The sequence below is a fragment of the Schistocerca cancellata genome, chromosome 2, assembly GCF_023864275.1.
Source record: "Schistocerca cancellata isolate TAMUIC-IGC-003103 chromosome 2, iqSchCanc2.1, whole genome shotgun sequence".
NCBI classification, from domain to species: Eukaryota; Metazoa; Arthropoda; class Insecta; order Orthoptera; family Acrididae; genus Schistocerca; species Schistocerca cancellata.
In genome coordinates this window covers 871,970,178-871,994,476 of record NC_064627.1, presented here as the reverse complement: position 1 = coordinate 871,994,476, position 24,299 = coordinate 871,970,178, and the positions used below count along the sequence as shown (strand labels likewise).

The 24,299-nt window shown below is 40.9% G+C and overlaps 1 protein-coding gene across 1 annotated transcript in view; it reads right to left on the bottom strand.

The window, feature by feature from the left end:
* The window catches only part of LOC126162829 (probable glutamate--tRNA ligase, mitochondrial), a 122,119-nt gene that overhangs the window by 23,139 nt on the left and 74,681 nt on the right, over nucleotides 1-24,299 (bottom strand). The window contains exon 7 of the mRNA XM_049919590.1: nucleotides 13,649-13,821. Coding sequence (XP_049775547.1) covers nucleotides 13,649-13,821 — 173 coding nt within the window. The remainder of the gene's footprint in view (nucleotides 1-13,648; nucleotides 13,822-24,299) is intronic.

The window sequence follows — 24,299 nt, the reverse complement described above, 5'->3', positions numbered from 1 at the left end:
ACGTATCCCAGCCCCTAGACAACAAAACCAGCCGAAACTTTGAATATTTCAACTCTGAGTCAGAGGGTACATAGTTGAGGGCCACCACAACATTTCATTTCATTATTTGGAAAGCCTGTAGCTGATGATGCAATTGTGTACAGTAAAGTTTCATCATCAAGTAGCTGTAGAGTGATACAAGGCAACTTAGACGGAATTCCTCTTTGGTGTGATGAATGGCAGCTTCCTCTAAATGTAGGAAATGTACACCAATGACATGCGTAGAAGAAACACTCATGGAATGTTTGAATACAGTATCGGTGGTGTTGCTGCTCAACTCTCTCATGCCATTTAATATCTAGGCATAACATTGCAAAGTGATATGAAGTAGGACAAGTACATATGTCAGATTCAGGGAAGGCAGATAGTGAACTCTCGTTTATTGAGAGAATTCTACGAAACTCTAGGTCATCTATAAAGGAGACTACATGCAGAACACTTGTGTAACTCATTCCTGGATACTGTTTCAGCATCCGAGATTCTCACCAGGTAATTTTAAAGGAAAACATCGAAGCCATTCAGAGGTGTGCTGCTAAATTTGTTGCCAGTGGGTTTGATCGATGTGTAGGTGTTACGGAAATGTTCCATGAACTCAAATAGGAAAGCTTGGAGGGAAGACAATATTCTTTTTGGGAAATATCACTGAGAAAGTTTAGAGAACCAGCATTTGCAACTGACTGCACAACAATTCTACTGCTACCACTGTGTACCTTGCACAGGGGCCACTAAGACAAGACAAGAGAAATTACTGTTTGTACAGAGGCATATACACAGTTGTTTCTCCCTTGCTCCATTTGCGACTGGTACAGAAAAGGGGACAACAAGTAATGGTACAAGGTATCTCTGCTATACACCATTTGGTGGCTTGTGGGGTACAGATGTAGATAGTAAAATGTTTTCTTCTGATCTTGCTCTCATGAACACATCATGGACATAAAATTTTCATCTGATTAATGAGTGGATAGCAAAAGGAAGTGTGTTTATCATCGCTGTCAATAGGATTTTCTTATTCTTTGTATAATGAGCAGATTGTGTTAGAAAAGGACTGTGGAAGCTCATGACAAACTGGGAGTAATTGGTTTTGTTAATGACACTAAAGAAGTATACATAGAATCTGTATTTTGTGACTGTGAAGTAGTAACACTGTCCATAATTTCACAAGGATCTGTAATACTATAGTTACAACAATTCATATTAGTATTGTGCAGGTGTTATTTACAATGCAGTATACCATGCAAAAATCCTTCCGTTAATGCAGCTCTTCCATCTGCCTTCCCTACTATAGATTTCTCTTTTCAGTATTTCACCTATGATCGAAGCAGTCTATGTAAGACATGTCGCCAAGATCTGGTATGTTGTGTTACAGTGTAACATTTTTGTTATAAATACGAGGGTAGTCAATTATTATCTGCAAAGTGGTTAAAAAATTTTATTGTAATCAAATAGGAAACTTCCAAGAACATCATATTTCGACATAGTCTCCTTGCATTTCAACGCACTTGGTCCATCGTTGTACAAGCTTTCTGATGCCCTCATAAAGGACGGTTCTCGGTTGAGCTGCGAACCAGGAATGCACCACTTCTCACTGCTTCATCTGAGGCAAATCAATGCCTGTTTGAGTGGACCAAACAAGTGATAGTCAGAAGGCGCAAGGTCAGGACTATATGGAGGATGATCCAGTACTTCAAATGGAGTTTCTGGAGCGTTTCAGCAGTGTGTGTGACAGTATGCAGACAGGCATTGTCATGCAACAGCACAACACCTTTTGACAGGAATCCTCGGTGTTTGCTTCTAATTGTAGGCTTTAGCCTGGCAGTGAGCATCTCACTGTAACGTACACTGTTTATTGTTGTGCCCCTTTCCCCATAATGTTCCAGTGTGGGACCTTGTGCATCCCAAAAACCGTAAGCATCAGTTTTCCTGTGGATGGTTGGGTCTTTAACTTTTTCTTGCATGGTGAATTTGGATGTTTCCATTCCATACTCTGCCGTTTACTCTCCGGCACGTAATCATGGATTCATGTTTCATCACCCGTAATGATCCTGTCTAAGAAGTTGTCCCCTTCATTACCATAGTGATCCAAATGTTTTTAGCAGATGTGCAAGCGCATTTGTATATGCAACTGTGTGAGTTGTTTTGGGACCCATCTTGCACAAACTTTATGAAAGCCAAGTTTGTTGTGGATGATTTTGTAGCCAGAACCGTGACTAATTTGCAGACGATGTGCCAGTTCGTCAATAATTAATTGTCTGTCTAAGAGAATCATTTCACGTGAACGCTCAATGGTTTCTTCATTTGTGGCGGTAAACGGTCGACCGGTTCCTTCATCGTGCCTAACACTCGTGCGACCATTTCATAATTTTTCAATCCATTCCGTCATGGCAAAACACTGTTCCCATACTGTAACGACAGTCTTGGATGAATTTCGGCCCCCGATACGCCTTCTGACCACAAAAAACGGATCACTGAACGTCGCTCTTCTTTGGTGCAAATAGACAGCGGAGCAGCCATGATTAACAGCACAGCAGCGATAACAAAACTAACCTAACAGCTTAAAAATTGCAAAGATATAACAAGAAATAAACAAAGCATGCGTCATCAATGTAAAACGACAGTACTACCAAACAATCAAAAATATAACTAAATTGTGGACAATAATTGACTTACCCTCATAGTTGTTTTAACAGCACATCATAGCTTAAAATGTGCCAAGATGAGTGCATTCAAATTTTTAAGCACAACACAAAGATAGCAGAAACCAGTATGTTGTCCTCAACAGCAAATTTTCATGAGAGACAAGAGTGTCTTCAGGAGTGCTTCAAGGAAGTGTGATAAGACCACTCTTATTATTATTCTATATAGATAAATGATATGACAGTTAGGATGAGCAGCAATCTGTGAATGTTTGCTGATGATGCTGTGGTGTATGGGACAATGTCACCATAGAATGATTGTAGGAGGATCCAGGATGACAGGCAAAATTTACAGTTGGGCTGATGAATGGAAGCTTGCATTATATGTAGAAAACTGTAAGTTAATAGAGATGAGTAGGAAAAAATATTCCATAATGTCTGAATAAGCATCAGTAGCATAATTGACACAGTACTAGTAGTATACTTGACACAGCCACATCAATCAAATATCTAGGTGTAATGATGTAAAGGGATATGAAATGGAATGAGCATGTAAGGATGGTAGCAGAGAAGGCAAATGGTTTATTGGGAGCATATAGAGCACTAGTGCGACCCATTCTTGAGTAGTGCTCAACTCTTTAGCGTCCCCAACAGGAAGACATTGAAATAATTCAGAGGCGGGCTGCTAGATTTGTTACCAGCAGCTTTGATCAACTTGTGAGTATTACAAGGATGCTTCTTGAACTCAAATGGGAAGCCTAGATGAAAAGAAAACTCTCTTTTTGTAGAAAACTATTGAGAAAAGTTAAGAGACCCAGCATTTCAAGCAGAATGATTCTACTGCTGCCAACATACATTTCGTGTAAGGACCATGAAGATCAGATATGAGAAATTAGGTATTTTGCGGTAAGTTGCTATGGAACGAAACTGCTCAGGTCATCGGTCCCTAGGCTTACAAACTACTTAACCTAACATAAACTAACTTACGGGAAGGACGACATACACACCCATGTCCAAAGAAGGACTTGAATCTCTGATAAGGGGAGCCTCGCGAACTGTGGCAAGGCTCCTCAGACCGCATGGCTACCCCATAAGTGAGAAATTAGGGCTTGTATGGAGATGCGTGCCTCAGCAATAGATGGCCATACCGTAGGTGCAACCACAACGGAGGGGTATCTGTTGAGAGGCCAGACAAATGTGTGGTTCCTGAAGAGGAGCAGCAGCCTTTTCAGTAGTTGCAGGTGCAACAGTCTGGATGATTGACTGACCTGGCCTTGCAACACCAACCACAACGGTCTTGCTGTGCTAGTACAGCGAACAGCTGGAAGCAAGGGGAAACTACAGCCATAATTTTTCCTGAGAGCATGCAGCTTTACTGTATAGTTAATGGATGATGGCATTCTCTTGGGCAAAATATTCTGGAGGTAAAATATTCCCCCTATTCAGATCTCCGGGCGGGGACTACTCAAGAGGACGTCGTTATCAGAAGAAAGAAAACTGGCGTTCTACGGATCGGAGAGTGGAATGTCAGATCCCTTAATCGGGCAGGTAGGTTAGAAAATTTAAAAAGGGAAATGGATAGGTTAAAGTTAGATATAGTGGGAAAGAGTGAAGTTCAGTGGCAGGAGGAACAAGACTTTTGGTCAGGTGAATACAGGATTATAAACACAAAATCAAATAGGGGTAATGCAGGAGTAGGTTTAATAATGAATAAAAAAATAGGAGTGCGGGTAAGCTATTGCAACAGCATAGTGAACGCATTATTGTGGCCAAGATGGACACGAAGCCTACGCCTACTACAGTAGTACAAGTTTATATGCCAACTAGCTCTGCAGATGACGAAGAAATTGAAGAAATGTATGATGAAATAAAAGAAATTATTCATATAGTGAAGGGAGACAAAAATTTAATAGTCATGGGTGACTGGAATTCGGTAGTAGCAAAAAGGAGAGAAGGAAACGTAGTAGGTGAATATGGACTGGGGGAAAGAAATGAAAGATGAAGCCGCCTGGTAGAATTTTGCATAGAGCATAACTTAATCATAGTTAACACTAGGTTCAAGAATCATAAAAGAAGGTTGTATACATGGAGGAATCCTGGAGATACTAGAAGGTATCAGAGAGATTATATAATGGTAAGACAGAGATTCAGGAAACAGGTTTTAAATTGTAAGACATTTCCAGGGGCAGATGTGGACTCTGACCACAATCTATTGGTTATGAACTGTAGATTAAAACTGAAGAAACTGCAAAAAAGGTGGGAATTTAAGAAGATGGGACCTGGATAAACTGACTAAACCAGAGGTTCTACAGAGTTTCAGGGAGAGCATAAGGGAACAATTGACAGGAATGGGGGAAAGAAATACAGTAGAAGAAGAATGGGTAGCTTTGAGGGATGAAGTAGTGAAGGCAGCAGATGATCAAGTAGGTAAAAAGATGAGGACTAGTAGAAATCCTTGGGTAACAGAAGAAATATTGAATTTAATTGATGAAAGGAGAAAATATAAAAATGCAGTAAATGAAGCAGACAAAAAGGAATACAAACATCTCAAAAAATGAGATCGACAGGAAGTGCAAAATGGCTAAGCAGAAATGGCTGGAAGACAAATGTAAGGATGTATAGGCTTATCTCACTAGGGGTAAGATAGGTACTGCCTACAGGAAAATTAAAGAGACCTTTGGAGAAAAGAGAACCACTTGTATGAATATCAAGAGTTCAGATGGAAACCCAGTGCTAGCCAAAGAAGGGAAAGCAGAAAGGTGGAAGGAGTATATAGAGGGGCTATACAAGGGCGATGTACTTGAGGACAATGTTATAGAAATGGAAGAGGATGTAAATGAAGATGAAATGGGAGATACAATACTGCATGAAGAGTTTGACAGAGCACTGAAAGACCTAAGTCGAAACAAGGCCCCGGGAGTAGACAACATTCCAATAGAACTACTGACAGCCTTGGAAGAGCCAGCCCTGACAAAACTCTACCATCTGGTGAGCAATATGTATGAGACAGGCGAAATACCCTCAGACTTCAAGAAGAATATAATAATTCCAATCCCAAAGAAAGCAGGTGTTGACAGATGTGAAAATTACCGAACTATCAGTTTCATAAGTCACAGCTGAAAAATATTAATGCGAATTCTTTGCAGACGAATGGAAAAACTAGTAGAAGCCGACCTTGGGGAAGATCAGTTTGGATTCTGTAGAAATGTTGGAACACGTGAGGCAATACTGACCTTACGACATATCTTCGAAGAAAGATTAAGGAAAGGCAAACCTACATTTCTAGCATTTGTAGACTTAGAGAAAGCTTTTGACAATGTTGACTGGAATATTCTCTTTCAAATTCTAAAGGTAGCAGGGATAAAATACAGGGAGCGAAAGGCTATTTAAAATTTGTACAGAAACCAGATGGCAGTTATAAGAGTCGAGGGGCATGAAAAGGAAGCAGTGGTTGGGAAAGGAGTGAGACAGGGTTGTAGCCTCCCCCCAATGTTATTCAATCTGTATATTGAGTAAGCAGTAAAGGAAACAAAAGAAAAATTCGGAGTAGGAATTAAAATCCATGGAGAAGAAATAAAAACTTTAGAGGTTCGCCGATTACATTGCAATTCTGTCAGAGACAGTAAAAGATGGAATGGATAGTGTCTTGAAAGGAGGATATAAGATGAACATCAACAAAAGCAAAACAAGGATAATGGAATGTAGTCGAATTAAATCGGGTGATGCTGAGGGAATTAGATTAGGAAATGAGAGAGTTAAAGTAGTAAAGGAGTTTTGCTATTTGGGAAGCAAAATAACTGATGATTGTCGAAGTAGAGAGGATATAAAATGTAGACTGGCAATGGCAAGGAAAGCATTTCTGAAGAAGAGAAATTTGTTAACATCTAGTATAGATTTAATTGTCAGGAAGTCGTTTCTGAAAGTATTTGTATGGAGTGTAGCCAAGTATGCAAGTGAAAAATGGACGATAAATAGTTTGGACAAGAAGAGAATAGAAGCTTTCGAAATGTGGTGCTACAGAAGAATGCTGAAGATTAGATGTGTAGATAACATAACTAATGAGGAGGTATTGGATAGAATTGGCGAGAAGAGGAGCTTGTGGCACGACTTGACTATAAGAAGGGATCGGTTGGTAGGACATGTTCTGAGGCATCAAGGGATCACAAATTTAGCATTGGAGGGCAGCGTGGAGGGTAAAAATCATAGAGGGAGACCAAGAGATGAATACACTACAGATTCAGAAGAATGTAGGTTGCAGTAAGTACTGGGAGATGAAGAAGCTTGCACAGGATAGAGTAGCATGGAGAGCTGCATCAAACCAGTATCAGGACTGAAGACCACAACAACAACAACAATGACAACAACGATGGAGATGCACAGACAGTTATTTTTCCCTTGTTCTATGTATGAGTGGAACACGAAAGGACAGACTAGTAGTGGTGCAAAGCACTCTCCAACATGCATGATACGGTGGCTTGCGGACTATCTATGTAGATGCAGATGAAATAATGAGGAGTGCCTCACTCAATCCAAGAAGAAACACACAACTGGTGGAGCCAATGGGGAGGTAAATTTAAAATTTTAAGCTTTTGCATTTTTTAACACTTCAAATTTTGTCAAATAAAAATATTATTAATAACATATTTATATACAGAATTAATATGCTTGACCTTTGTATCAACATAAGCCATGTTAGGAATTATTTGCAAAAGAAAATGGCAGTATGTATAAACAACCAACCAAACAGCTTATCAGTGAATTACAGTGATGTAACGAATACTTAAGAACAATTTTTTGTCAATCCCTGGTGAGTTTTGGGAGAAAATAGAGTGCAGTTAACTAGAAAAATGAAAACATTTATTCTCTACTGCAACAGCTGTGTTCAATATTTCTATATCTTTCAAAAACACCCATTCAAAAATAATTAGCTGATGAAGTGCAGTCGGCAGGTATGGTACCTGCTGGCGTCGATCTGTTGAGTGCAGTGCAGAAAAGACACAGTGAAGTGAGTGATATCTGATCATACAATGCACGCTTTGATGGCCAGTATTGGTGTCCTTTATGATTTTTGTTTTGCGATCTTAGGCAGCAGTCTGATAATGTCACAAACCGACCTTTGGTTTGATGTTCTCCCGTGTTTTTATGGAACAATCAGTATGGCGGGAAAGCTTTAAACATCACAGAAACTGTGTTGTCAAATGGTGAAATGATTCCAAAATTATGAGAACATCTTTCATATCATATACAGGGTGATTCAAAAAGAATACCACAACTTTAGGAATTTAAAACTCTGCAACGACAAAAGGCAGAGCTAAGCACTATCTGTCGGCGAATTAAGGGAGCTACAAAGTTTCATTTAGTTGTACATTTGTTTGCTTGAGGCGCTGTTAACTAGGCGTCAGCGTCAGTTGATGCTAAGATGGCGACCGCTCAACAGAAAGCTTTTTGTGTTATTGAGTACGGCAGAAGTGAATCGACGACAGTTGTTCAGCGTGCATTTCGAATGAAGTATGGTGTTAAACCTCCTGATAGGTGATGTATTAAACGTTGGTATAAACAGTTTACAGAGAATGGGTGTTTGTGCAAAGGGAAAAGTTCTGGACGGCCGAGAACGAGTGATGAAAATGTAGCTACTGTAACTGGACTACAGTATCTGGAGATGTTAGAGAATTGGCTTTTCCCTCAGCTCGAACAAGAAGCACAACAATTCATATTTCAGCAGGATGGAGCGCCACCACATTGGCACTTATCTGTCCGTAACTACCTGAACGTCAACTACCCGAGGCGATGATCGGCCGCCAAGCAGCCCGTGACAGATCACTTCATGACTGGCCTCCAAGAACCCCTGATCTTACCCCCTGCGATTTTTTCTTATGGGGGTATGTTAAGGATATGGTGTTTCGGCCACCTCTCCCAGCCACCATTGATGATTTGAAATGAGAAATATCAGCAGCTATCCAAACTGTTACGCCTGATATGCTACAGAGAGTGTGGAACGAGTTGGAGTATCGGGTTGATATTGCTCGAGTGTCTGGAAGGGGCCATATTGAACATCTCTGAACTTGTTTTTGAGTGAAAAAAAAACTTTTTAAATACTCTTTGTAATGATGTATAACAGAAGGTTATATCATGTTTCTTTCATTAAATACACATTTTTAAAGTTGTGGTATTCTTTTTGAATCACCCTGTATAACCTCGAACAGTAAATTATACTACCCCTTGTAATACCCAACAGATCTGGCATGGAAGGGAGTGGGGCAGGAGACCCACATATTCTGGTGAGAATAGAGTGATATATCAGTAGCTAAGACAGTGGCTTGTGGCAGTAGCTGAGACAGAGCCACCCCTCACAGAAGGTAACATAGAAAGTGTTTCCCAAGCTGTCTTCCACTGTGCCCCTTGTCCTCAGCTGTGGGCACTTGTTTTGTGAAATGTCTTTAAGATAGAGTAAGGATGGCCTGTGAGAATTTAACGATACCCGATAGCCGTGGAACAGTACACATTTCCACCTTGTGAACAACTTCATAGTTACGACTGTGGGAGTGATATGGTATAGTAACAATCACAATACCATAATGAGAGGAAGTCTGATTGCCAAATTATTCCCATGATGTTGTTGTTGTGGTCTTCAGTCCTGAGACTGGTTTGATGCAGCTCTCCATGCTACTCTATTCTGTGCAAGCTTCTTCATCTCCCAGTACCTACTGCAGCCTACATCCTTCTGAATCTGCTTAGTGTATTCATCTCTTGGTCTCCCTCTACGATTTTTACCCACCACGCTGCCCTCCAGTACTAAATTGGTGATCCCTTGATGCCTCAGAACATGTCCTACCAACCGATCCCTTCTTCTAGTCAAGTTGTGCCACAAGCTCCTCTTCTCCCCAATTCTCACGTGTTCCAACATTTCTACAGAATCCAACCTGATCTTCCCCAAGGTCAGCTTCTACTAGTTTTTCCATTCGTCTGTAAATAATTCGCATTAGTATTTTGCAGCTGTGACTTATTAAACTGATAGTTCAGTAATTTTCACATCTGTCAACACCTGCTTTCTTTGGGATTGGAATTATTATATTCTTCTTGAAGTCTGAGGGTATTTCGCCTGTCTCATACATCTTGCTCACCAGATGGTAGAGTTTTGTCAGGACTGGCTCTCCCAAGGGTGTCAGTAGTTCTAATGGAATGTTGTCTACTCCCCGGGTCTTGTTTCGACTCAGGTCTTTCAGTGCTCTGTCAAACTCTTCATGCAGTATCATGTCTCCCATTTCATCTTCATCTACATCCTCTTCCATTTCCATAATTCTCATGATATCACGGAAAATATGAACGGTTACATCAACTAAAGTCATAAGAGTTACAAGAAGCATTGTCGTGACAGTATGATTTTGTACAGTGAACTCATGACACATAAAAGACACCATAAAAAGTTAAAATAGTAGCTACAATATAACACAGTTGACCCATATCAACTAAATAATACATTAGGGTGGAATAAATGTTTTGTGCCACATTTATTATGGATAGAGATGCTAATTTGCCACTAAAAGATTCCTCCTACAGAGTGAGCAGGGTTCTTAACTTCCACCATCATACATGTTCCACAGCAGCTCTGCCTCTCCCAGCAGAAAAATTCTGTGACTGACTAGGCGGAATATACCGTAGCAGGCTGATGCAAGAAACCACAGTACAGGGGCTGGTTAAATGTTTTTGCACAAGGAATGCTAAGCTGATTTTGCTGACACTACAGGCACCATTTCTGCAAACTGAACTTGCTACACCAACACAGCATAGTTGGATGTGAAATTGTTGAGATAGTTCAAAAACTGGGCAGTGATATTATGGTTTCCCAATTGCCACGCATTGCTCCTCAGTTGTAATTTCAGAGACAGAATTTCCTGTATTTAAGAACCAATTGTGGACTGAGTTCATATAAATAATGCCCATTTTAGACAGGCTGTATCAGTCGCTGCCAGCAGTCAACTATGAGAGAAAGTCAGTGCCAGTCTACCACTACAACTGGGTCAACAAGCTGTCACAGCCAGATACTTTCTTCACTACCTGCACGCCTGCTGTCTGCAGTAGGTACGAACACAGTTGACTTGATACCCTCCAAGCAGAAGGCCACCTGCTGGTAACCATCCATCTGCTTCTGGCCGCCTACATTATGGAGATCATGGTTCATGCACAGACCAACTAGCTCTCCATCCACCTTCACTTGTGTGGGAAACTCTGTCATCACCTGTCATCACCTGTGCAGGCACACGCTACGCTGGAGTCTACAGTTTCATTCTGCCCCCTCCAGCATGCCCCGCACTGAGCTGTCGATGTGGCTGCCCACTCCAGTTGCTGCACACTGTCCTGTTGCCCAGAGTGATACCACACATTGGCTGTGACAAATGACCTTTTGCTGATTGAAGTCAGCTTCACTGATCAAGTCCGGCCTGTGCTTTGGGGGACTTTCAATGCCATCTAGCTCTGCCATTAATGCACTTTGCCATGGAAAAAAACACAGGCATACATTCGATCAGGTGCTGGAAGGTTTCTTGGGGAATGGCAGACCATTCTCCACAGAGCGCTGCACTAAGGAGAGGTATCAATGTCGGTCGGTGAGGCCTGGCATGAAGTCGGCGTTCCGAAACATACCAAAGGTGTTCTAAAGGATTCAGGTCAGGAATCTGTGCGGGCCAGGCCATTACAGGGATGTTATTGTCATGTAAGCACTTCGCCACTGGCTGTGAATTTTGAACAGGTGCTTGATCGTGTTGATTAGATTAGATTAGATTAGATTAATACAAGTTCCATGGATCATGAATACGATATTTCGTAATGATGTGGAACGAGTCAAATTTTCCAATACATGACATAATTAAGCTAATTTAACAACATACTTAAGTTAATATAACAACTTTTTAATTTTTTTGTGTTTTTTTATTTTTTTTAATTTTTTTTTTTTAAATTTATATCCAAAAATTCCTCTATGGAGTAGAAGGAGTTGTCATTCAGAAATTCTTTTAATTTCTTCTTAAATACTTGTTGGTCGTCTGTCAGACTTTTGATACTATTTGGTAAGTGACCAAAGACTTTAGTGCCAGTATAATTCACCCCTTTCTGTGCCAAAGTTAGATTTAATCTTGAATAGTGAAGATCATCCTTTCTCCTAGTATTGTAGTTATGCACACTGCTATTACTTTTGAATTGGGTTTGGTTGTTAATAACAAATTTCATAAGAGAGTATATATACTGAGAAGCTACTGTGAATATCCCTAGATCCTTAAATAAATGTCTGCAGGATGATCTTGGGTGGACTCCAGCTATTATTCTGATTACACGCTTTTGTGCAATAAATACTTTATTCCACAGTGATGAATTACCCCAAAATATGATGCCATATGAAATCAACGAGTGAAAATAGGCGTAGTAAGCTAATTTACTAAGATGTTTATCACCAAAATTTGCAATGACCCTTATTGCATAAGTAGCTGAACTCAAACGTTTCAGCAGATCATCAATGTGTTTCTTCCAATTTAATCTCTCATCAATGGACACACCTAAAAATTTGGAGTATTCTACCTTAGCTATATGCTTCTGATTAAGGTCTATATTTATTAATGGCGTCATACCATTCACTGTACGGAACTGTATGCACTGTGTCTTATCAAAATTCAGTGAGAGTCCGTTTACAAGGAACCACTTAGTAATTTTCTGAAAGACACTATTGACAATTTCATCAGTTAATTCTTGTTTGTCAGGTGTGATTACTATACTTGTATCATCAGCAAAGAGAACTAACTTTGCCTCTTCATGAATATAGAATGGCAAGTCATTAATATATATTAAGAACAACAAAGGACCCAAGACTGACCCTTGTGGAACCCCATTCTTGATAGTTCCCCAGTTTGAGGAATGTGCTGATCTTTGCATAGTATGAGAACTACTTATTTCAACTTTCTGCACTCTTCCAGTTAGGTACGAATTAAACCATTTGTGCACTGTCCCACTCATGCCACAATACTTGAGCTTGTCTAGCAGAATTTCATGCCATCCCCGGATTACTCTTCAACAGTGGGAAGCAAGGAGGTGCTTGGGCTGTGCTGTGATAGTGCCATGCAAAATAACAAGAGATACAAGTCCCCTCCATGAAAAACACAGCCACACCATAACACCACCACCTCTGAATTATACAGTTGCCACCACACACACTGGCAGATGACATTCACCAGGCATTCCCCATACCCACATCCTGCCATCAGATGGCCACATTGTGTACTGTGATTCGTCACTCCACACTACCTTTTTCCACTGTTCAATCGTTCAATGTTTACGCTCCTTACATCAGGCGATGTGTCGTTTGGCATTTACTGGCGTGATGTGTGGATTATGAGCAGCCGCTCAACCCTGAAATTCAAGTTTTCTCACCTCCCGCCTAACTGGCCATAGTACTTACAGTGGATCCTGATGCAGTTTGGAATTCCTGCATGATGGTCTGGATAGATGTCTTCCTATTACACATTACGGCCATCTTCTACTGTCAGCAGTCTCTGTTAGTCAACAGATGAGGTCGGCCTGTACGCTTTTGTGCTGTACGTGTCCCTTCACGTTTCCACTTCACTATCACATCAGAAACAGTGGACCTAGGGATGTCAGGACTGTGGAAATCTCACATACAGATGTATGACACAAATGATACCTAATCACCTGACCATGTTCAAAGTCCATGAGCTCTGTGGAGTGCATCATGCTCCTCTCTCACGATGTCTAATGACTGACTTTTTACACTTTGTACAAAATGGAATTATATTCCATTTAGTTGTTGTACAACACAACAACAAGAAAATAAATTGAATATAATCACTACATGTACATGTATGAAAACTGACAAACTGTATATGAATGTTTTACTTTATAATAATTAGCTACACTCCTTCTCAGGAGCATTTATCAGAACCACTATACCAACTGATTTCAACAAACTGGAATACCTTGACTCAACACTTCAGTTGTTGAACTTTGAAGACTGGAAGAAGAGGGTAGTGTCCACAGGAATGCCATGTCACTACCAGTCAGATCAGTAATACTATGAATACGGTTCTGACTCCACAACAGTACTGCTTTAATGTGGCTATCATCCAGCTGCAAGACCGTGTTTTCTAACCTGTGGAAAGAGCACATTATATCAATAGATGTAAGTACCAAATCTCTTGGGAAAAATGGAAAATGTTGCAATAATTGAATAATGAACTCATATTATCAGCACTACATCATCTAGCAATGAAATGTGACTGTACTGATTACTTGTTGTCACTGAGCTTCACACACACACACACACACACACACACACACACACACACACACACACACACAAAATCAAATGTACAGATTTAAGGCTATTAAATAGCTGCTTATGAACCTTTGCTTCTAGTAGATGGACAGATGAAGGTGAGAGCAGAGGAAAGGATTTGAGCAGCAACTGGGAGTAGTAATACTTCACAGATTGAAATTAAATTCAAATCCTGTTAATATGCTGTGTTATACATAGACCCACTAAGTGAGTCAACAGGTAATGTACCCTCTGCAGGACAAAACTTGGGTGCAATGCACATTACTTATCAGTAACTACCCTTTTCCCCACAGCTTCACCCGCATTTTCTTTTTGACACATACATTAAACACATCTCTCCTCCTCTCTGTGTCCACTTCTTCCTCTCTCTCTCTCTGCCTGTCTGTCCACATCCGCCTCCCAACTCTATCTGGCTCTCCCCTCATCCCCACATTATCTCTTCACGTTCCTCCTCTTCCTTAAGCACCTGCCCACTACCCTCTACACCTTCCACCAGCCTCATGTATCTCCCCCTCATCCCCTCTTTCTGTATGTTTCCTCCTCCCCCTTGCTCTGTTCATGCCCTCCTCTTTCCATCTCAACCTGTCTCCTGTCATGCTCATCGGCACATGTAGCCCCTGCAACACAATGCAATAAAGCAAGCTGATACTACTCCCACAACACACCTCTGATGCACAGCAGGCTACACATCATGGGCCTGAAAATCATTTATTTGTCCCTGATGTACAGGATGCCATGCAAAGCAGGTCGATACTACCCCAACACTACATGCCTTTCATGCAAGGTACCCTAGAGAACTGTTTCTAGCAAGCTGAATTGGCAGGTTGATGTTCCCACACAACATGCCTGTCATGCAGGGCAGCCTATATGGCACGGGCATGGAGAAACATGTTTTTGCCTGTATCTCCGCTCCATGTTGAGAAGCAGAAAGCACAACAAAAAGACTGTAAAGCAAGCAAGCTTTCAGTAAAAAGGCCTTCTTCTGAATTAGACAACACACACACACACACACACACACACACACACACACACACACACACACACACAGCCTTAACTCATACACAAATGACAATTGTTTCTGGCTGCCAAGGCCAGACTATGAGCAACTGAGCATGATGGGACAAGCAATCTGGGTGGTGAGGGTAAGGATGAGGCTCAGGCAGGGAGGGGGAGGGATAGCACGGTAGGGGTTCTTGACAGTAAAAGAATTGCTTGTGGGAGCATACAGGGAAAAGGGAGGAGAGGGTAGAGCAGCTAGGTGCAGTCAGGAGGGTAGACAGAGAGCAGAGCGAGGGGGGGGGGGGGGGGGGGGGGGGGTTGCGCAATGTGTGGAAAAGGATAGAAATAAAATGACTTCCATTGATGGAATAAAAGGTGGGCCGAGGTCAGGAGGGTTACAGGAACGTAGGATATATTGTAGAGGAAGTTCCCACCTGCACAATTCAGAAATGGTGATTTTGGTAGGAAGGATACAGATGACAGAGGCTGTGAAGCAGTCACTGAAATGAAGAATGTTGTGTTGGGCAGCATGCTCAGCAACTGACTGGTCCAGCTGTTTCTTGGCCACAGTTTGTCAGTGGCCATTCATTCAGGTGGACAGACAGCTCGTTGGTTGTCATGCCCACATAAAACGCCGCACAGTGGTTGCAGCTTAGCTTATAGATCACATGACTGTTTTCACAAGTAGCCCTGCTTTTGGTGGGATAGGTGACGCTTATGAGTGGACTGGAGCAGGTGGTTGTGGGAGGAAGTATGGGACAGCTCTTGCATGTAGGTCTATTACAGGAATATTAGCCATGATGCAAAGAATTGTGAGCAGGGGCTGAATAGGGATGGACAAGAATATAGTGTATGTTCGGTAGGTGGTGGAATACCACTGTAGAAGAGGTGGGAAGGATAGTGGGTAGGACGTTTACCACTTCAGAGCATGACAAAAGGTAGTCGAAACCCTGGCGGAGGATGTGACTCAGTTGCTCCATCATGAGTGGTACTGAGTAACATGGGGTTCCTCTGTGGTGTGACGAGCAGTCACTCTCAAAATGCATAAGACTCTCACTGATGCCTTCAGAGACCGTAATTACCCTCTCAGCCTTATACATAAACAGATCTCCTGTGCATTATCTTTCCAGTCACCCACCACCACCCATAGTCCCATCATCTGCCCACAGAAAAGCAGTTCCCTCGTGACTAAATACCACCCAGGACTTAAGCAAATGAATCACCTTCTCCGCCAGGGTTTCAACTACCTCTCATCACATCCTGAAATGAAGACTGTCCTCTCCACTATCCGTCCCACTCCTCCTATTGTGGTATTCTGCCTCCCACCAAATCCACACAATATCCTCTTCCATCCCTACTCAACCCTTGCTTCCAACTCCTTGCCTCATAGTTCACATCCCTTTAATAGACCTAGAAGCAACCACCTACTCCAGTCAGCTTACAAGCATCACCTATCCCATCAAAGACAAGGCTACCTGTGAAACCAGTCATGTGACCTACAAGCTAAGCTGCAACCACTATGCTGCATTCTACCGTATTTTCTCCAATCTAAGCCGCACTCGAATCTAAGCCGCACCTGAAAAATGAGACTCGAAATAAAGGAAAAAAAAAAAAAATTCCCGAATCTAAGCCGCACCTGAAATTTGAGACTCGAAATTCAAGGGGAGAGAAAAGTTTTAGGCCGCACCTCCAAATCGAAACAAAGTTGGTCCATTGTAATATGAGACACAATTTAGGTCGAATGAATGACGATACAGCAACAGTAGTTTGGTTCGAGTCGTAAGCTTAGCAGTTAAGCTTTACCAGGTAGTCATTGCTATGCGTCAGGCTCTCCGTCCGTATTTATACGGGTACCCTTCCTTTTTCACGTGCTTCATCTGGTTTGAATTGATTGCTTATTTTGCTTTGATCTGATAAGTGCCGTTTTCTTTGTTATCGGTGTTTACGTCAGTCACTCTAAGCTGAAAATGCATTACTGTACAGTGTCATGCATTGTTTGTCGCATTCTGATAGTGCGTGTTTACGGCCTCTCGCCACTCGCGGCATGGCTTGCTTTTGTGCACGCTACCGCCGCTTACAATTAAAAAAAAAAGAGAGGAATCATCTCATTAGCGAAACAATGGCAAGAGACTGCTATTTGTTGTTACTTACACTGCTGCTTTCTTTGATAATGATCAACAAGAACCAAATAATAGACTGCGTATGATACAACATGTTCTGAACGAGAGTTAGGCAAAAATTTTTCTCCGTTTGAAAATCTTTGTGCCCGCTTCTTTAGTACATCAGATTCTGCACAGAAATTAGTCATCTTAGATTTAAAAATCTAGTCAGTTGCCGTGCTTCATTTCTGACTGTATCACTATTAGGCATAAGAATAATACGAATATAAACATGACACGATACGTATATTCTTCCGCGTTTGCTATTGTCTCACTCAAGTTTCGTAGTTTATTAGGCAGACAGGATTTAAATTAGATAGCAGCAAACACGAAAGAATACATGGCAAAATGTTTATATTCGTATTATTCTTATGGTGAAGAGAATACTGCATGTGATTCACATTTCATCAGGTTCCTATTAGCAACCATCTATTCTCACAGGTAGGAAAAAATTCAGAACGTAGAGTTGCAGGGTGTATACGGGGACAAGAAAAAAAAATTCCCGGATTTCTCCCGGATATCCCGTTAAAAAAATATGCTTTTTCCCGGGCGAAAATGCAATTTTTCTGTTCTAAGTGACAGTAGGTTTTCCGTAGATTTTCCATCGGAACTGTAAAACTTATCAATCCTTTGAATGCTTAACGTTTTATACAATCGCATAGAACTTCCCGGAAAAAAAAAGAAAAGGCGGGGCAAAGAAGTTTTGGAGAGACTTTTAATAAAAAAAAAAAAAAAAAGAGGAGAGAAGTTTTGGAAAGACCTTTGATTTGCAGCAAAATATAAGTTGCATATTTTTGGATTACGAAAGTATAAATGCGAATTGCACCAAACACAGGGCGTTAGTTTCCGGAGCGTTGAAACCGAGGTTGCGATGTTCTTTTGTAAGCGAGTCATATCTCAAGCCACGAGATCTCGTCAGCCGATGACAGCAGCTATTCAGAGCATATGACACGTGTTATAGTCAGCCAATAGCAAGATCACTGGTTACATAGCGCGAACACGCAAGAGGAAAAGTTAACGGTTTACATTAATGTACACAGTACCGTATATCTACAAGATAAGCTAAGCTTTCACATATAATGTTAGTCTCTAAGATTAACACGCTACAACAGAACCTAAGCTTTCACATGTAATACTGACCTTTTTTTGCGTGTGTTATACTTTAAGACACATCACACAAATGTGCCAGAAAAATTTAAAATTATGACATAAATGTCTCGGCTCCAAATTCTTGTAAGTGGCTGGTCCTCAAACTGTTCAGTTTCGAACGCTCTGTGATTTAGATATCCATCCCACTTTCTCACACGTAACACAATTCATCTTGCGTAAAAAGAAATTTACTTTGAAAGTAACGCTTTTCTAACTACTGTTCGTAATACTATCCGGAGACTGTTAGAAATAGGTTCGATTTACCAGTTGCCAGAGAGCGTCAGAAAACAGGCATTATTGTGCGTGTGCAACTGCAGTGGTGTAGGAAGCCCGTATATTCGTGTGTATAAAGCACTAAGAGAGCTTACATTACACCATAAAAGAAACAGTGCATCAGAGGATACTCCAAAGAGCATCGGAATTTCGTAAACCATACTAAAATGCATAATTCGGCTTGAAGTGCAAATTGGCTTTTTCCAGATTCACAATGAAGTAGGTCCCATCTGATATTAAGCTTTTCAGTGTGGTTTTTGGGATGTAAATTTTCTTGGAGTACCAGTACTCTACGATCTCATTTTTGGTTCTTTATTACGGCATAATGCCATATATGGCAGAAGATGATAACGTGCACTTGAAATTGCACTTGAAATTTAGCGAACAGTAGAATGAAACACTTCGTTTCAAATAAAATGATTGCCTCGGCGGAAAGATTAATAAAGCCAAATTTCTTTAGCAAACTTGCAAAAATAACTTCACTGTTCTGCAAATGCTTGACTGCTACTAACTTGGCAACAAAATAAAATCAGAAAACTGAAATTAATAATATATTTTTGCCCTCCGTAATTATGTGAATGTATTTTAATTCGCTTGATAGCTCCCGGCCACAGAAATCCGTTTTGTTTTCATTTGACATGGGAGCTGTACACGAAGCGAAATCACTTAATGTTAACACGGCTAACGTGGAGGTTAATCCCCTCCCCACTACAACTCAGACAACTCTGTGCAAGCGTGAATCTGGCAGCTAGGGCGCGCGAGAAAAATTTTTCTCGTTTGCATCTGGCTGCTTGCTGCTACTACCGACACAGATAACAGCCAGACTTCAAGTAGCGGGAGAAGGTACTGCTTAATACGCGAGTCAAATGCGCATGCGCAACAGACCGCTGGCAATTGGTCAAACGAACCTAATGTGAACAGTTGTGACGTCATGCTCACTGCAAGCAGTTTATTGTTACGAAGAATTACAGTCTGCGCCCTACGGCATTTGACATATTTTTGCTATTTGCAGACGCTTGTGCGTGCACGGTGTTTTGTTGTTGTAAATTGCACATTTCCTTTGCCACTAAAGTTTTATTTTTTTCCCTCTCCTTTATATTTTATTGTTGCAGTATCATTCTCCAGTAGCAGGATATAATAACATTCTTTGCTAGAGAATCTATTCTGCAGTCAAAATTACAAAAATTTAACTGAAAGCTAAAACAATGAAAAATTCCCGGAATTCCGAAAAATTCCCGGGTTTTTCCCGGTTTTCTCCCGGATGAAAAAATTCCCGGGTTTTTCCCGGATTTCCCGGTTGTCCCGGGTCGTATACACCCTGAGTTGGCCATATTGACAAACATCCCAAACAGTCTTGCCAGTCGAATTTTAGTAGTACATTTAAATTGTGCTACATTCGAAGATGAACAATACGGAATTTGTAATTGCTTCATTGGATAATGTATGAAAATGCAGTGGTCGAAACTCGGGGCGGAGAAAAAAAGCTCGTCTTTCACTGTTTTTTTTTTTTTTTTTTTTTTTAAATTTATTTACTGACGCAGAGGTTTTGGCACCCGTATTTATCTTTGTGCCTACAAGGCATGCCTGTGTAGCGCTACATATATTCGACGGCAGAAGTTAGTTGTGGCGACACCTACCAACATTTTTCTGAACTTCCACTTGCTTTGCATTCGATTCTAAGCCGCAGGCGGTTTTTTGGATTACAAAAACCGGAAAAAAAGTGTGGCTTAGATTCGAGTAAATACGGTAGATGGGCATGACAACCAATAAGCTGTCTGTCTGTAGGAATGACCACTGACAAACTGTGGCCCAGAAACAGCTGGACCACCCAGTTGCTGAGTACGCTACCCAACACAAAGTTCTTCACTTCAATGACTGCATCACAGACTGTGGCATCTGAATCCTTCTTACCAACACCAGCTTTTTTGAATTGCACAGGAGAGAACTCTACCTGCAATATATCCTATGTTGCCGTACACCTCCTGGACTCAACCTTCGTTAATCACTGTCCTTCACCCACCTATCCCCTTCCCTGGTCCCACTCCTGCACTACATAGCCTTCTATTCCACCAATGTACCTGCAGTCTTTTTATTTCAGTCTTTATCTCCCTCACACTTCCTCTGTCCAATCTTCCAATTGCACCTAGCTCTATAGCTCTATCCTCTCCCCACATCGTCCCTGTATGCTCTGCCAAACAGCACTTTACTATCCCTCACCTCTACCTTGTTATCCCTCCCCCTCCCCACCCCAGCCTCCTACTTACTCCCACCAGTCAGGTTACTTCTGACGTCATTCTCTGCTGATTGCAGTATGGCCTCGGCAACCAGACAGTGGTCATGTATGTGTTATTCTTTTTATAATATTGTCGTTATTCCATCCTAAATTTTCCGTATATAAAGGTAGGAATTAATGCTATGTTATTCGTACCCACTGAGTGCAACAGATAATCTACCCTCTGCAGGATGAATACTGGATTCCATTCCAATACTGTATATTTTATTTTTCATTCAAGCAGATAATTCTGTCATGCTGAGGCTCTTGGGACGCAAACCTTCTGAATATTACTGAGCACAGTGAAATCTTACTGTCACACATTCGACAGCTATCATCTGAGAAAGTAAGTCTCTGATTTTTATAAGCTTTGGCAATATATTAATATTTTTGCTGTTGTTAAAACATAAACCTTTAAAAATGAAACTTTCTAGTAGTTATTATCTTCAATATGGACTGAATAGTATACTGTGGCTGGCACTGAACTGCAATCATTGCTATTAAATGTGAATGCTATCTCAATAATAACATCTGTTAAAGGATCAATAAATTTAATGTAATACTTCAAGAAAAGAATACATTTTTATATTTGAAGATTTTACCAAACAAAAGTATAAAAGTCAGATGAACAAGATGATTATCCATTACAAAGCTACAATGGTTTAACATCTTTTCCACTGCAAGCTCATAAAAATGCAAACGATTTGTAAAACCTAAATTGTAATACACAGATTAACTACACCATCCATGCTCTTTGGTTAAGATAAGTCTTTAAATGCAAAGAAGCTGAAGTTTGGTGCCTGAAGATCTTATATACCTAAATCTCAGTACGAAACAAGACACTCTGATGAACATTTTGATACAGTATGGAAGATCTTAACACTGATTCAAAAGAAGACATGAGGGAGGGAGGGAGATGTGCAGATTACACTATGCTTGCTTCATGTATATCTCTGCAACTTGACTGAAAACAAAGGTAACAGTAGCGAGAATTAAAATGTGGAGTATGACTGTTGCTAGACACAGCTAACATACAGCGTATGGTATATTCTTCCCACCATCAGCAGCTTTTTTGAGCTGTGCAGGTGGGAGCTTTCCCTGAAACATTTCTTCCATTGCTGTTACACCCTGGTCTCAATATTTGCTAATCCATCCTTCAGCTGCCTACTGCCATCCCTGCTCCCTCTTTCTTACTACATAAGGCTTCCTGCCAATGCACATACATAGTCTTTCTCCTTCTCCACTTTTTTCTCTCTTCCTGTTTCGTCCTCCCTCCTGCCTCTGGCCAATTGTGCTGCAGTATCTAGCCGCTCTATACTGTCTTTATGTCCTTACACACTCCCATAGGCAGCACTAGCATCTTCCCCAACCCCTACCATATCCCTCCCCCACCCCTCCCCAAGTCTCTCCTGTATCATAGCTACCTATCCCAGGTAAATTGCTAATACCGTATTTACTCGAATCTAAGCCGCACTCGAATCTAAGCCGCACCTGAAATTTGAGACTAGAAATTCAGGGGGAGAGAAAAGTTTTAGACCACGTCTCCAAATCGAAATAAAGTTGGTCCATTGTAATACGAGACACAATTTAGGTCGAATGAATGACGATATAGCGACAGTAGTTTGGTTCGAGTCATAAGCTTAGCAGTTAAGCTTTACCAGGTAGCCATTGCTATGCGTCAGGCGGTCCGCCCGTATTTATACGGGTACCCTTCCTTTTTCACGTGCTTTGTCTGGTTTGAATTGATTGCTTATTTTTCTTTGAACTGATAAGCGCAGTTCTTTTTGCTATAGGTGTTTACATCACTCTAAGCTGAAAATGCATTACTGTATTGTGTCATGCATTGTTTGTTGCATTCTGATAGTACGTGTTTACGGCCTGTCGCCGCTCGTGGCATGGCTTGCTTTGTGCGCGCTACCGCCGCCCCCCCCCCCTTTTTTTTTTTTTTTTTTTTTTTTTAAAAAAAAGAGGAATCGTCTCATTAGCGAAACAATGGCAAGAGACTGATATTTGTTGTTACTTACACTGCTGCTTTCTTTGATAATGATCAACAAGAACCAAATAATAGACTGCGTATTATAGAAGATGTTCTGAACGAGAATTTAGCGAAAAAATTTTCTCACTTTGAAAATCTTTGCAGGTGCCTCTTTAGTACATTACATTCTGCACAGAAATTAGAGTCATCTTAGATTTAAAAATCTAGTCAATTGCCGTGCTTCATTTCTGACTGTATCACTATTAGGTATAAGAATAATACGAATATAAACATGACATGATATTTATATTCTTCCGCGTTTGCTGTTGTCTCACTCTAGTTTCGTAGCTTATGAGGCAGACAGTATTTAAATGAGATAGCAGCAAACACAAAACAATACATGGCAAAATGTTTATATTCATATTATTCTTATGGTGAGAGAATACTGCATGTGATTCACAAATCATAAAAGTTCCTGTTAGCAACCATCTCTGCTCACAGATACGAAAAAAATTCAGAATGTAGAGTTGGCCATATTGACAAACATCCCAAACAGTCTTGCCAGTCGGATTTTCGTAGTACATTGAAATGCTGCTACATTCGAAGATGAACAATACGGAATTTGTATTTACTTCGTTGGATAATGTATGAAAATGCAGTGGTCGAAACTCGGGGCGGAGAAAGAAGCTCGTCTTTTACCTTTTTTTTTTTAAATTTATTTACTGACGCAGAGGTTTTGGTGCCAGTATTTATCTTTGTGCCTACAAAGCATGCCTGTGTAGCGCTACATATATTCGACGGCAGAAGTTAGTTGTGGCGGCACCCACCAATATTTTTCACAACTTCCGCTTGCTTTGCACTCGATTCTAAGCCGCATGCGGTTTTTTGGATCACAAAAACCGGAAAAAAATGTGCGACTTAGATTCGAGTAAATACGGTAACCTCAGACGCAATTGCTGTTGGGTCTTAGCACTCGGAGACGACAGTGGCCATGTACATATAAGTTTTTTTGTTTGTTTGTATGTGTGTGTGTGTGTGTGTGTGTGTGTGTGTGTGTGTGTGTGTGTGTGTATACACGCGCGCACACACACACATACACACACACACACACACACACACACACACACACACACACACACACACACATATGAATTTTCCACTTCTAGCAAAGAACATAGTCCAAAAGGTAACATTTCTACTTGTCATGGACTTCCTCTCTATTTCGTTCAAACTCTGCAAAGGTTCTCCCACAGTGCTGTGGTACTAGCACCTCAAAAAGCATAAAATGATGCAGAATTATGCCTTGCTGCTGAGAATGAACAACAGTGACAGCAACAACAACAACAAAACTGAGATTGTGGTTGAGCCAAACTCCCCATGCACAATTCTTTCAGAAAGGAAAAGAGAGAACTTCACAACAATTTGAAGCATTGAGTTGATCGATGAGATATGCTGGGATGGCACA